We start from the raw sequence: 12119 nt of genomic DNA on the forward strand, positions 1-12119 counted from the left end.
ATAGTTTCCCTCGCTGCCTGACCTCGCTTAAAACTTTCCACCCTTTCCTTTCCTCCCTTTTTCCCCCTGCTCTACCACCTTTTTCTCTTCTTTCTTCTTCTCCCTCCCTCCCTCCCTATCTCCCTTTCCTTGTTTCCCCCTCTGTTTGCGTAGGCCTGACCAAAGATGGCAGTCAGGAAAGGTCGGACTCCCTCGAGGAGGTCCCGGATATGTTAGTGGAGGAGGGCTCCGATTGGTTTCAAGGCTTCTTCACCTTCCTCTATGGCCTCATAAACCCGTTTGAGGATGAGGATGGAGCGGCGGAGGACAAAAGTGCTGGCACTTCTCAGACTGACGGGGTTCAGGGAAAGAGTTGTGTGATCTTAGGCCTCCACAACCAGTAGGCCTTGCTTACCATAACCAGTAGCCACATCCCCCGTGGCATGAAGTCCCAAGTGGACTTGTTGCTCCTTTAGACTTGTTTCCCATTGCTTGAGGTGCGTTTGTTGAAAAACACTCCGTAAAAATCACCATTCCCTGGAAGAATAATTTGAAGGTTTAAGTCGTGTAGATGTTGACCCCTCAAGTCTTTTTTGAAGATGTTCGACGGTGGGAGGAAGACTATGCCTTCAGGATTTTTGCAGCAGTTTTAAATGCCAGCCAGCTTTTGTATGATGTCCATTTCCACTTAACAGACTGCAAACACCCGATTTTATGCAATGAACAGCTGCACTTGGGAAACAGATCGGTTCTCTTTTTTCCAACCACAGTACTGCATGCCCTAGGGCCCTAACGTTAGCACATTTTCATCCACTTAGCAGGAATTATATTTATACTTTTTTAAAACTTTAGTTTGACCTTTCGTCTAAGTTTTTACTTTATTGAAAGTTTTGTGGCAGATTATATTTTTTCTTTATCAGTGAAGCATTCCCTCATTATCATGTTTATTTTTCTGTTGTCCATATTAGGATTACTATTCATGTTCTGTGTTTGTTGGTTTTTCAACGTATTCAGGTCTGCTATTTGTCCCCAATCCCTGTCTTCATCATCCATTTCGTTCACAATTAAAAACGTGTTTTTCAGATGATGTATTCGCTAAGGTTTATGTGGTTTTTTTGTGAATGTTCTTTTTTTCCTTGCATGGTAAAGTATAGATTTTTGGGGGGGTTGAAACTTTGCACATAAGATATTTAGAGACCGGCTTGCTGGAGCACTGCACAGGTGTGAAATCATTTCTTGTTAGTTGTCCACTTTTGTTAAAGCCAACCCTTTGAGAAACTAGTTTTCGACTGTTCCTTCAACCAATTTTCTAGACGTCCTGGGACAGGGTTAGGAAATATGATGTTGCATAATTAGCCTAAGGTGGTTTTGGAAAAACGTGCTCCCTGATGTGGAGGATTCCATGTTTTTTGAGGCCGACTATAAGTTCAAGGTCTTTTACCGAATTCCACACTCCGTGGACCTTTTACCTGCTTTGAGACGCAGATCATAACCTGAACCCCAGATCTCTGAAATGGGTCAATGCTGACTCCCACTCGCCCTAAAGAGACTTACCCAGGTAGTTTAGTTTTCAAACTCTAAACATTGCGGTCTATAGATTTACATTTAACATTTACATTTAAGTCATTTAGCAGACGCTCTTATCCAGAGCGACTTACAAATTGGTGCATTCACCTTATGACATCCAGTGGAACAACCACTTTACAATAGTGCATCTAAATATTTTAAGGGGGGAGGGGGTGAGAAGGATTACTTTATCCTATCCTAGGTATTCCTTAAAGAGGTGGGGTTTCAGGTGTCTCCGGAAGGTGGTGATTGACTCCGCTGTCCTGGCGTCGTGAGGGAGTTTGTTCCACCATTGGGGAGCCAGAGCAGCGAACAGTTTTGACTGAGCTGAGCGGGAACTGTACTTCCTCAGTGGTAGGGAGGCGAGCAGGCCAGAGGTGGATGAACGCAGTGCCCTTATTTGGGTGTAGGGCCTGATCAGAGCCTGGAGGTACTGAGGTGCCGTTCCCCTCACAGCTCCGTAGGCAAGCACCATGGTCTTGTAGCGGATGCGAACTTCAACTGGAAGCCAGTGGAGAGAGCGGAGGAGCGGGGTGACGTGAGAGAACTTGGGAAGGTTGAACACTAGACGGGCTGCGGCGTTCTGGATGAGTTGTAGGGGTTTAATGGCACAGGCAGGGAGCCCAGCCAACAGCGAGTTGCAGTAATCCAGACGGGAGATGACAAGTGCCTGGATTAGGACCTGCGCCGCTTCCTGTGTGAGGCAGGGTCGTACTCTGCGGATGTTGTAGAGCATGAACCTACAGGAACGGGCCACCGCCTTGATGTTAGTTGAGAACGACAGTTTGTTGTCCAGGATCACGCCAAGGTTCTTAGCGCTCTGGGAGGAGGACACAATGGAGTTGTCAACCGTGATGGCGAGATCATGGAACGGGCAGTCCTTCCCCGGGAGGAAGAGCAGCTCCGTCTTGCCGAAGTTCAGCTTGAGGTGGTGATCCGTCATCCACACTGATATGTCTGCCAGACATGCAGAGATGCGATTCGCCACCTGGTCATCAGAAGGGGGAAAGAGAAGATTAATTGTGTGTCGTCTGCATAGCAATGATAGGAGAGACCATGTGAGGTTATGACAGAGCCAAGTGACTTGGTGTATAGCGAGAATAGGAGAGGGCCTAGAACAGAGCCCTGGGGGACACCAGTGGTGAGAGCGCGTGGTGAGGAGACAGATTCTCGCCACGCCACCTGGTAGGAGCGACCTGTCAGGTAGGACGCAATCCAAGCGTGGGCCGCGCCGGAGATGCCCAACTCGGAGAGGGTGGAGAGGAGGATCTGATGGTTCACAGTATCGAAGGCAGCCGATAGGTCTAGAAGGATGAGAGCAGAGGAGAGAGAGTTAGCTTTAGCGGTGCGGAGCGCCTCCGTGATACAGAGAAGAGCAGTCTCAGTTGAATGACTAGTCTTGAAACCTGACTGATTTGGATCAAGAAGGTCATTCTGAGAGAGATAGCGGGAGAGCTGACCAAGGACGGCACGTTCAAGAGTTTTGGAGAGAAAAGAAAGAAGGGATACTGGTCTGTAGTTGTTGACATCGGAGGGATCGAGTGGAGGTTTTTTCAGAAGGGGTGCAACTCTCGCTCTCTTGAAGACGGAAGGGACGTAGCCAGCGGTCAGGGATAAGTTGATGAGCGAGGTGAGGTAAGGGAGAAGGTCTCCGGAAATGGTCTGGAGAAGAGAGGAGGGGATAGGGTCGAGCGGGCAGGTTGTTGGGCGGCCGGCCGTCACAAGACGCGAGATTTCATCTGGAGAGAGGGGAGAAAGAGGTCAGAGCACAGGGTAGGGCAGTGTGAGCAGAACCAGCGGTGTTGTTTGACTTAGCAAACGAGGATCGGATGTCGTCGATCTTCTTTTCAAAATGGTTGACGAAGTCATCTGCAGAGAGGGAGGAGGGGGAGGGGGAGGAGGATTCAGGAGGGAGGAGAATGTGGCAAAGAGCTTCCTAGGGTTAGAGGCAGATGCTTGGAATTTAGAGTGGTAGAAAGTGGCTTTAGCAGCAGAGACAGAGGAGGAAAATGTAGAGAGGAGGGAGTGAAAGGATGCCAGGTCCGCAGGGAGGCGAGTTTTCCTCCATTTCCGCTCGGCCTTCCGGAGCCCTGTTCTGTGAGCTCGCATTGAGTCGTCAAGCCACGGAGCGGGGGGGAGGACCGAGCCGGCCTGGAAGATAGGGGACATAGAGAGTCAAAGGATGCAGAAAGGGAGGAGAGGAGGGTTGAGGAGGCAGAATCAGGAGATAGGTTGGAGAAGGTTTGAGCAGAGGGAAGAGATGATAGGATGGAAGAGGAGAGAGTAGCGGGGGAGAGAGAGCGAAGGTTGGGACGGCGCGATACCATCCGAGTAGGGGCAGTGTGGGAAGTGTTGGATGAGAGCGAGAGGGAAAAGGATACAAGGTAGTGGTCGGAGACTTGGAGGGGAGTTGCAATGAGGTTAGTGGAAGAACAGCATCTAGTAAAGATGAGGTCGAGCGTATTGCCTGCCTTGTGAGTAGGGGGGAAGGTGAGAGGGTGAGGTCAAAAGAGGAGAGGAGTGGAAAGAAGGAGGCAGAGAGGAATGAGTCAAAGGTAGACGTGGGGAGGTTAAAGTCGCCCAGAACTGTGAGAGGTGAGCCATCCTCAGGAAAGGAGCTTATCAAGGCATCAAGCTCATTGATGAACTCTCCGAGGGGACCTGGAGGGCGATAAATGATAAGGATGTTAAGCTTGAAAGGGCTGGTAACTGTGACAGCATGAAATTCAAAGGAGGCGATAGACAGATGGGTAAGGGGAGAAAGAGAGAATGACCACATGGGAGAGATAAGGATCCCTATGCCACCACCCCGCTGACCAGAAGCTCTCGGGGTGTGCGAGAACACGTGGGCGGACGAAGAGAGAGCAGTAGGAGTAGCAGTGTTATCTGTGGTGATCCATGTTTCTGTCAGTGCCAAGAAGTCGAGGGACTGGAGGGAGGCATAGGCTGAGATGAACTCTGCTTTGTTGGCTGCAGATCGGCAGTTCCAGAGGCTACCGGAGACCTGGAACTCCACGTGGGTCGTGCGCGCTGGGACCACCAGATTAGGGTGGCAGCGGCCACGCGGTGTGGAGCGTTTGTATGGTCTGTGCAGAGAGGAGAGAACAGGGATAGACAGACACATAGTTGACAGGCTACAGAAGAGGCTACGCTAATGCAAGGAGATTGGAATGACAAGTGGACTACACGTCTCGAATGTTCAGAAAGTTAAGCTTACGTAGCAAGAATCTTATTGACTAAAATAGATGGAACTCAAGAAATTCCAGTCATTTGTAATGGTATGTATGGTCAAAAATGTGTTGTCTATGACAACATTGAAAGCAAACGAAGACAGGTTTCTTGTAAGTACTCGCAAATACATGTCTGGCACAAAAGGTATAAGGAATGGCACTGTCAAAGATACAATAAACCTGCTGAGCAGGTGGAATCCATTTGGATTTCGTATTGGCTTTCACTCATTTAGAGGCTTGACTTAGTACTCAAGTACAATGACCAAGCATTGACCTTATAGCTAGGAACAGGTTGAACTGGTGAGATTCATGCTCTTGTGTGAAATAAGTCATAGTGGCTGTAGTAGATTATGTCGCCGCAGCTCAAGCGGGTCATGTAATACTTAACTGCCCATTTTAAGATAGAACTAGACAAATGACCCAATTGGTGAGGTGTGGTCATGTTGCTTGGCCTTTTGGGTTATTAGCATTACCCTGTCAAACAAGCCCTGAAGGACTTGATGTTGTCGGGGCTGGCGAAGAGGCAAGTGGAGTATATGCGCACAACCAGTGACTCCTGGGTGGCCATTGTACAAATAGTGCTTTTGACGCCCCTTTTGATTGTGGACAACTGTAAAAATATATTTCCAGGTGAACAAAAGAAGAGCAGTCGCAGATAAAGTCGATCATAAATCCATTTGGTTTAATACAAGTTGCAACGGGGAGACAACACCAGCCCAAGACGCTTGTAGGAAGCAAAAAACTAAAGGCAGTGACTGTCAGCTGCTACAGAATCATTGTTTCACAGAATACAATAATAATCAGTGTCCTCGGTCCTTGTACCTCCAATCACTATCAACAGATATGAGTTTAATCCATAACATGTGACCAACCAGTGTGTTAAAAACAGAACACTGGATATCATGTGTGTTACAGAAAGGGAAAAATATATACATTTGCTAAACATTTTGTTAATCACTCTAAACTGAATATGAACTTTACTCATCTTAAATATTTCCATTGCAACTACCTATCTATTGCTTGGGCTTTGATGATGATTGGTCTTTGGCACCATTGACAAATATGATTCCAAATGTATTGATAAAGTGTCAAATGAGTTATACAGTAATGTCACACTCACATGGTCATCATTTCCAAGTCATTCTCTTACAAGTAATGTAATAAAACCATCAGAATAGGAGGTACGGGTAAACACAATGCAATCGTGAATGTGTGGCACATTCAGGTCCACAGTGTGACCATTTTACTTGTATTTTGCACCTAAATATTTTGCTGTAAGACCTGGAATTGTATTTAGGAGCACCAGTGCGCCTAGAAAAATGAAGGATTCTAGCTTTATTACCTCAAAATATTTTGGATTGTGCTCCCACATTTCCTGGTGTGCTCCTACATTTCCTGGTATGCTCCCACATTTCCTGGTGTGCTCCCACATTTCCTGGTGTGCTCCCACATTTCCTGGTGTGCTCCCACATTTCCTGGTGTGCTCCTACATTTTTCAACTTAGGCGCACATGCTGCTCGTAAACATGGTCAGCGTAGAGCCCTGAATGGTAGCATCTGTCCGTCCGCCTTTGGGGTTTGGCATGGGCATGTTTTGAGTTGTCAAATTTTGTTCTGGTCATTTTTGGGATATTCGTTTTGCCTGGTGTTCATTAGTAATGGGCACAGTAAGTAATGGTCATTGTTAGATTCTAATGCCATTTTCCTTTTGAAAAATATCAGATGAACCTCGACCCGATCGGAAAAGAGCGAGACACAGAGGTACTTCACCTGCTCCCCTTTTTTTATTCTCTCTGCTGAGAGCAAAACTTCAAGCAGCTCTGAGTAGCCGACTACGCCACATGGCAAATTTCAGATGCGTGAATGCATGGCATTCCATTCAGGTCTGCTAGTTAAACAAACCTGTATATTCTGCTAAAGTTTTGAAATAGAACATTGCTAGGTTAGTGTTGATTTAGGTTGGTGGTCATAGTTTCTTCCAGCTTAATCGAACCAGAATCTCCAAAAACAAAGGTCAAGAAAAAAGAGGTGGCTACTGAGACCAAAGGTACTTTGTTGTGGATGAATGTCCAGATTGCTTTGTAGTCTAGTCCATGCTCTCAAAATGTGTTGAAGCGTTTTGTCTGCGTTTCCATGTTATCAACATGCACATTTAGTTTTTTGGGGGGGGGGCTGTAACTTAGAATCTGTTTGAGGTCTGGTTGGTTTTTAGTTTTGTTAATTCGTACTGAATTTGCCCCTGATTTCGTGACTTCACCCGCAGCCACTATTTGGCAATGCCAGACGAGGGGCGGCCCAAGTAGATTCTGCCTGCATTATTACTACCAATACTCCCGAAAGCTCTATGTCAAAGGCTTTACTATTAGATTGTGAGAGAAAATCTTAGCCCCATCCATGAGTGAGCTTGCCACGGGTGTCAATGAAAGTTGAGAGAGGTAAAAGACTTCCCTCCAACTGTTATTGGATGAGCCCGGTTTTGTTCTGTTGTAACGGTTGCTCTCCCCTACTATAGGCAAGCTCTGCGATTCGGCTGTTCCTATTGGCGGTTGAGCACCAAGCAGATACACCAGTCTTACTGAGACTATATCCATATTTTAACTATTTGTTTTCCTAAACCTCAGATGAAAATCCAGGACATGTTTCCAAGAGAAAAGCCAAAAAAGGTATTGCATGAGGAACAGTGTGGGTTCCAGTGTGGAGTAGAGTTTGAGCTATGAAGATCTTGCTTACCATAGTTCTAATAACCATATTGGGATCTTTTGAATTTAAGTGTACTAGTAGAAGAAAATATGATTGCTTCTTGACATACAATCATGAATTGGTTTCTAGCCGCATGCTGTATTTGACTACCCCTTTTGTAGTTCTAAGGTATTTGGTATGAAATCATTGAAATCCATCATGTCTGCGTGGTGTGCTGAGTGTAATATTGGACAACATCATATAACTGTTGGACCAACTGAATCCCATCTGTGTAGTAAAACGTGTTTGACCACAGATGTTGTCTGGAAAGCGAAACCTTTCCAAAGTGCAGCAAAATGCCAGTTGTTGTTATCCTAACATACCCAGTCAGAAAATCCAATTACCCAGGGTGCTTTGCAACCTACTAAACGCTTGAAGTGTGGTCAGCAATATGCTTGCGTTGTGGCCCTAGCAGCCTGGCAAGTGAAAAAAACTGTCAAAGCCGCTAAATGGTATTCTCGTGTCCCAGAAAACCCTCTTACCAAAGACGTGGGCTGGAAGCTAAGGGAGGCCCTGAACCAGCAGCTGGCCATCATCCATGAGCGATTGGAGGCCAAAAAGATTGCCAAGATGGCGCTGGCCGAGGTGAGGAACATCCTGGCCAGGGAGAAGGAGAAGGTCCTAGGGGTGACGAGGGACGAGGTGGCAAAGAAGGCTAAGGTGGCAACGGCAGCTAGGATGGAGGACAAGCCAGAGAAGGGGGAGTTTAAGAAGGCCTTGGGCAAGATTAGGAGAGACAAAGAGAAGGAGGGAGAAAATAAGAAAGAGGGAGAAAATAAGAAACAGGAACAGGGCAAGAAAGCTAAGAAGAATGCGACAAAGCCAGACAAGAAGTCAGTGAAAGAGGTGAAGGGTAAGAGGGTGGAGGTCCCCAAAGTCTCCAAAAATAAAGAGTCCCCCAAAGCGGCTGCTAAAAAGCTCAAGATGTCTGATAAGGGGGTCCGGAAATGATGCTAAACTCTTCACACCTGCACTGATGTCTGTGATCTTTCACTCCCTCTGCTGACACAGATGTTAAGATTCAGGAGAAACACCACCTGTGAGAGGTCTCCAGTGACAGACCCCTGCGAATGGGAGTAGGAAACCCCATACTGTGCAGGACAGCCATTTCCGCAATGTATAGTGCATAGTGTTTTAGCCACTTCCTGCTTGTGGTAAAAATCCTAATGCTGTCCTCTATAAACTGGACAAGGAAAGGCGCCAAGAGGATGGCAAGGTGCTGTAAGCTTAGTTTCCGATGTGGTTTAGTTTTGTGTTCATTTACATCAGAAAATATAGCTTTATTTAAAGTCGCTAGACCAAGATATTTGTAGAATTAGACAATGATTTATTTTGCATTTGGTGGAGAAGTGGATTTGAAAGGATCAGCTATGTGCTTGTTCTTTGTTAATAAAGTTGCTGGATTCTGGCAGGTTTCCTGTTTTTTAATACTTTTTAATAAGATGTTTTGGTGTTACACAAATGGCCAATTGTATGCATACATCCACAAGGTTTGGGTTAGACATTGTGCCTAAATGGGCATTCCCTCCCAGTCGTTTCTATTGGAATACTCTCTCCTTTTCTCTTTGCTCCCCTGTCTTGCTATCTCTTAGCACTACAGACCTCACCTTTTCACAGCATATCAGAACACAATACCAATTCAGTGTTTAAGTGCAAATGTAAACCCAAATCAGTCTTTCAATGTTATATTATTGTTTTTAATTATGTTAATTTCTAAAAGTTTATGCATATGACCTCCTAGACCTAAATCCCAATGTACATTACTGTATTGTTTCTAGCCATATAAACTCGGCAAAAAAAAGAAACGTCCTGTCACTGTCAACTGCATTTATTTTCAGCAAACTTAACATGTGTAAATATTTGTATGAACATAACAACTGAGACATAAACTGAACAAGTTCCACCGACATGTGACTAACATAAATGGAACAATGTGTCCCTGAACAAAGGGGGGGGGTCAAAATCAAAAATAAGTCATCAGCTGCATTAAGTACTGCAGTGCATCTCCTCCTCATGGACTGCACCAGATTTGCCAGTTCTTGCTCTGAGATGTTACCCCACTCTTCCACCAAGGCACCTGCAAGTTAACTGACATTTATTGGGGGAATGGCCCTAGCCCTCACCCTCCGATCCAACAGGTCCCAGATGTGCTCAATGGGGTTGAGATCCGGGCTCTTCGCTGGCCATGGCAGAACACTGACATTCTCGTCTTGCAGGTAATCACTCACAGAACGAGCAGAATGTCTGGTGGCATTGTCATGCTGGAGGGTCATGTCAGGATGAGCCTGCAGGAAGGGTACCACATGAGGGAGGAGGATGTCTTCCCTGTTAATGCACAGCGTTGAGATTGACCGCAATGACAACAAGCTCAGGCCGATGATGCTGTGACATACCGCCCCAGACCATGACGGACCCTCCACCTCCAAATTGATCCCGCTCCAGAGTACAGGCCTCGGTGTAACGCTCATTCCTTCGACGATAAACGCGAATCCGACCTTCACCCCTGGTGAGACAAAACCGTGACTCATCAGTGAAGAGCACTTTTTGCCAGTCTTGTCTGGTCCAGCGACGGTGGGCTTGTTCCCATAGGCAACGTTATTGCCGGTGATGTCTGGTGAGGACCTGCCTTACAACAGGCCTACAAGCCCTCACTCCAGCCTCTCTTAGCCTATTGAGGACATTCTGAGCACTGATGGAGGGATTGTGCGTTCCTGGTGTAACTCAGGCAGTTGTTGTTGCCATCCTGTACCTGTCCCGCTGGTGTGATGTTCGGATGTACCGATCCTGTGCAGGTGTTGTTACACGTGGTCTGCCACTGAGAGGACGATCAGCTGTCCATCCTGATCAGCTGTCCGTCCTGTCTCCCTGTAGCGCTGTCTTAGGTGTCTCACAGTACAAACATTTCAATTTATTGCCCTGGCCACATCTGCAGTCCTCATGCCACCTTGCAGCATGCCTAAGGTACGTTCACACAAATGAGCAGGGACCCTGGGCATCTTTCTTTTGGTGTTTTTCAGAGTCAGTAGAAAAGCCTCTTTAGTGTCCTAAGTTTTCATAACTGTGACCTTAATTGCCTACCGTCTGTAAGCTGTTAGTGTCTTAAAACCATTCCATGGGTACATGTTCATAAAAACTTTTTATATATATTTTTTTAACCTTTATTTAACTAGGCTGATCTGTGAAGTTATTTTGATTTTTACGTATTATCTTTGAAAGACAGGGTCCTGAAAAAGGGACATTTCTTTTTTTTGCTGAGTTTACATTAATATTACTATGCCAAATACAGTATACATTATACAGAGTTGTAGTCTCTGTAAAGGCACTTCTCCTGAACAAGAGCTGTTGCCATGTCATCCTCATCCCCCTGCGTCACTTGTAAAACCCTCAGGGCTGAAAGAGAAGGCTACCGTCGTCATTACCAGAGATGCAGCACCAGAGGAGGCTCCTGCAGCACCTGTGGAAGAAGGTACAACTCCTGCTGGTCTACACGTGTACACACACACACACACCTTAACTGTGGTAGATGGTAAAGGTCATGAGAGGAAATGTGTGTAATGAAACACACACACACCTTAACTGTGGTTGATGGTAAAGGTCATGAGAGGAAATGTGTGTAATGAAACACACACACACACACACACACACACACACACACACACACACACACACACACACACACACACACACACACACACACACACACACACACACACACACACACACACACACACACACACACACACACACACACACACACACACACACACACACACACAGGAGAAGGCTCCAGTAGCACCGTACTGAATACAACAAAGGCATCTTCTACACTGTTCTCATCTGTACATAAACAATGTGACCATTTTTTATATTTTTTATACTCAAACATAGCCTACTACTTAATTTCATTCAACATCCCTTTGTCAGATGTTTGGAGTATCCTAATTGCTTAAACATGCAAGTTATTCATCACTATTCTCATTGGATTTGAACTGTGGGCTTGACTAGACAACAGCATCCATCTACAACGTCACGAGCTGTTAAGGCCTTCCCGCAATGTACGTCGGATTCCGTCTTTTACGATTATTAGATGCCGCACTGTGTGACGTTACCGAATTTTTAAAAATCTTGACGTCAACCTGGCCAGATTGTACGATTTGCTTCAGTTCATTTGTCATATTCTGTGGTTGGCTTGCAGACAAAATGAGGAGGGGAAAAAAAACAGAAAATCACATTGTAGGATTTTTAAATACTTATTTTCCACCATAATTCGCAATTAAATTCCTTAAAAATCCTACAATGTGATTTTCTGGATTTTTTCCCCTCATTTTGTCTGTCATAGTTGAAGTGTACCTATGATGAAAATTACAGGCCTCTCTCATCTTTTTAAGTGGGAGAACTGGCACAATTGGTGGCTGACTAAATACTTTTTTGCCCCACTGTACCTACCATGGTTTAAGTCAGCCGTTTCTATTCTGAAGGGCTACGGGTTAGAAATCTATATTTGAAGGAGCATACACTTTTTTTTCATTATTGACACACCATGGAATGTCACCTCATAAAGTTAGTGCACTTTCTTAAATGTGCCGTAAGACATTTGGAATGTTCT

The 12119-nt window shown here is 45.6% G+C and overlaps 1 protein-coding gene across 6 annotated transcripts in view; it reads left to right on the forward strand.

Moving 5' to 3' along the window:
* The window catches only part of LOC124009277 (probable serine/threonine-protein kinase kinX), a 33951-nt gene that overhangs the window by 17618 nt on the left and 4214 nt on the right, over positions 1–12119 (forward strand). For all 6 annotated transcript variants that reach the window (XM_046320907.1, XM_046320910.1, XM_046320905.1 and 3 more), the window contains one exon: positions 10902–10979. In XM_046320907.1, the coding sequence (XP_046176863.1) occupies positions 10902–10979 (78 nt within the window). The remainder of the gene's footprint in view (positions 1–10901; positions 10980–12119) is intronic.

The sequence above is a fragment of the Oncorhynchus gorbuscha genome, linkage group LG22 (genome assembly GCF_021184085.1).
Source record: "Oncorhynchus gorbuscha isolate QuinsamMale2020 ecotype Even-year linkage group LG22, OgorEven_v1.0, whole genome shotgun sequence".
Taxonomy (NCBI): Eukaryota; Metazoa; Chordata; class Actinopteri; order Salmoniformes; family Salmonidae; genus Oncorhynchus; species Oncorhynchus gorbuscha.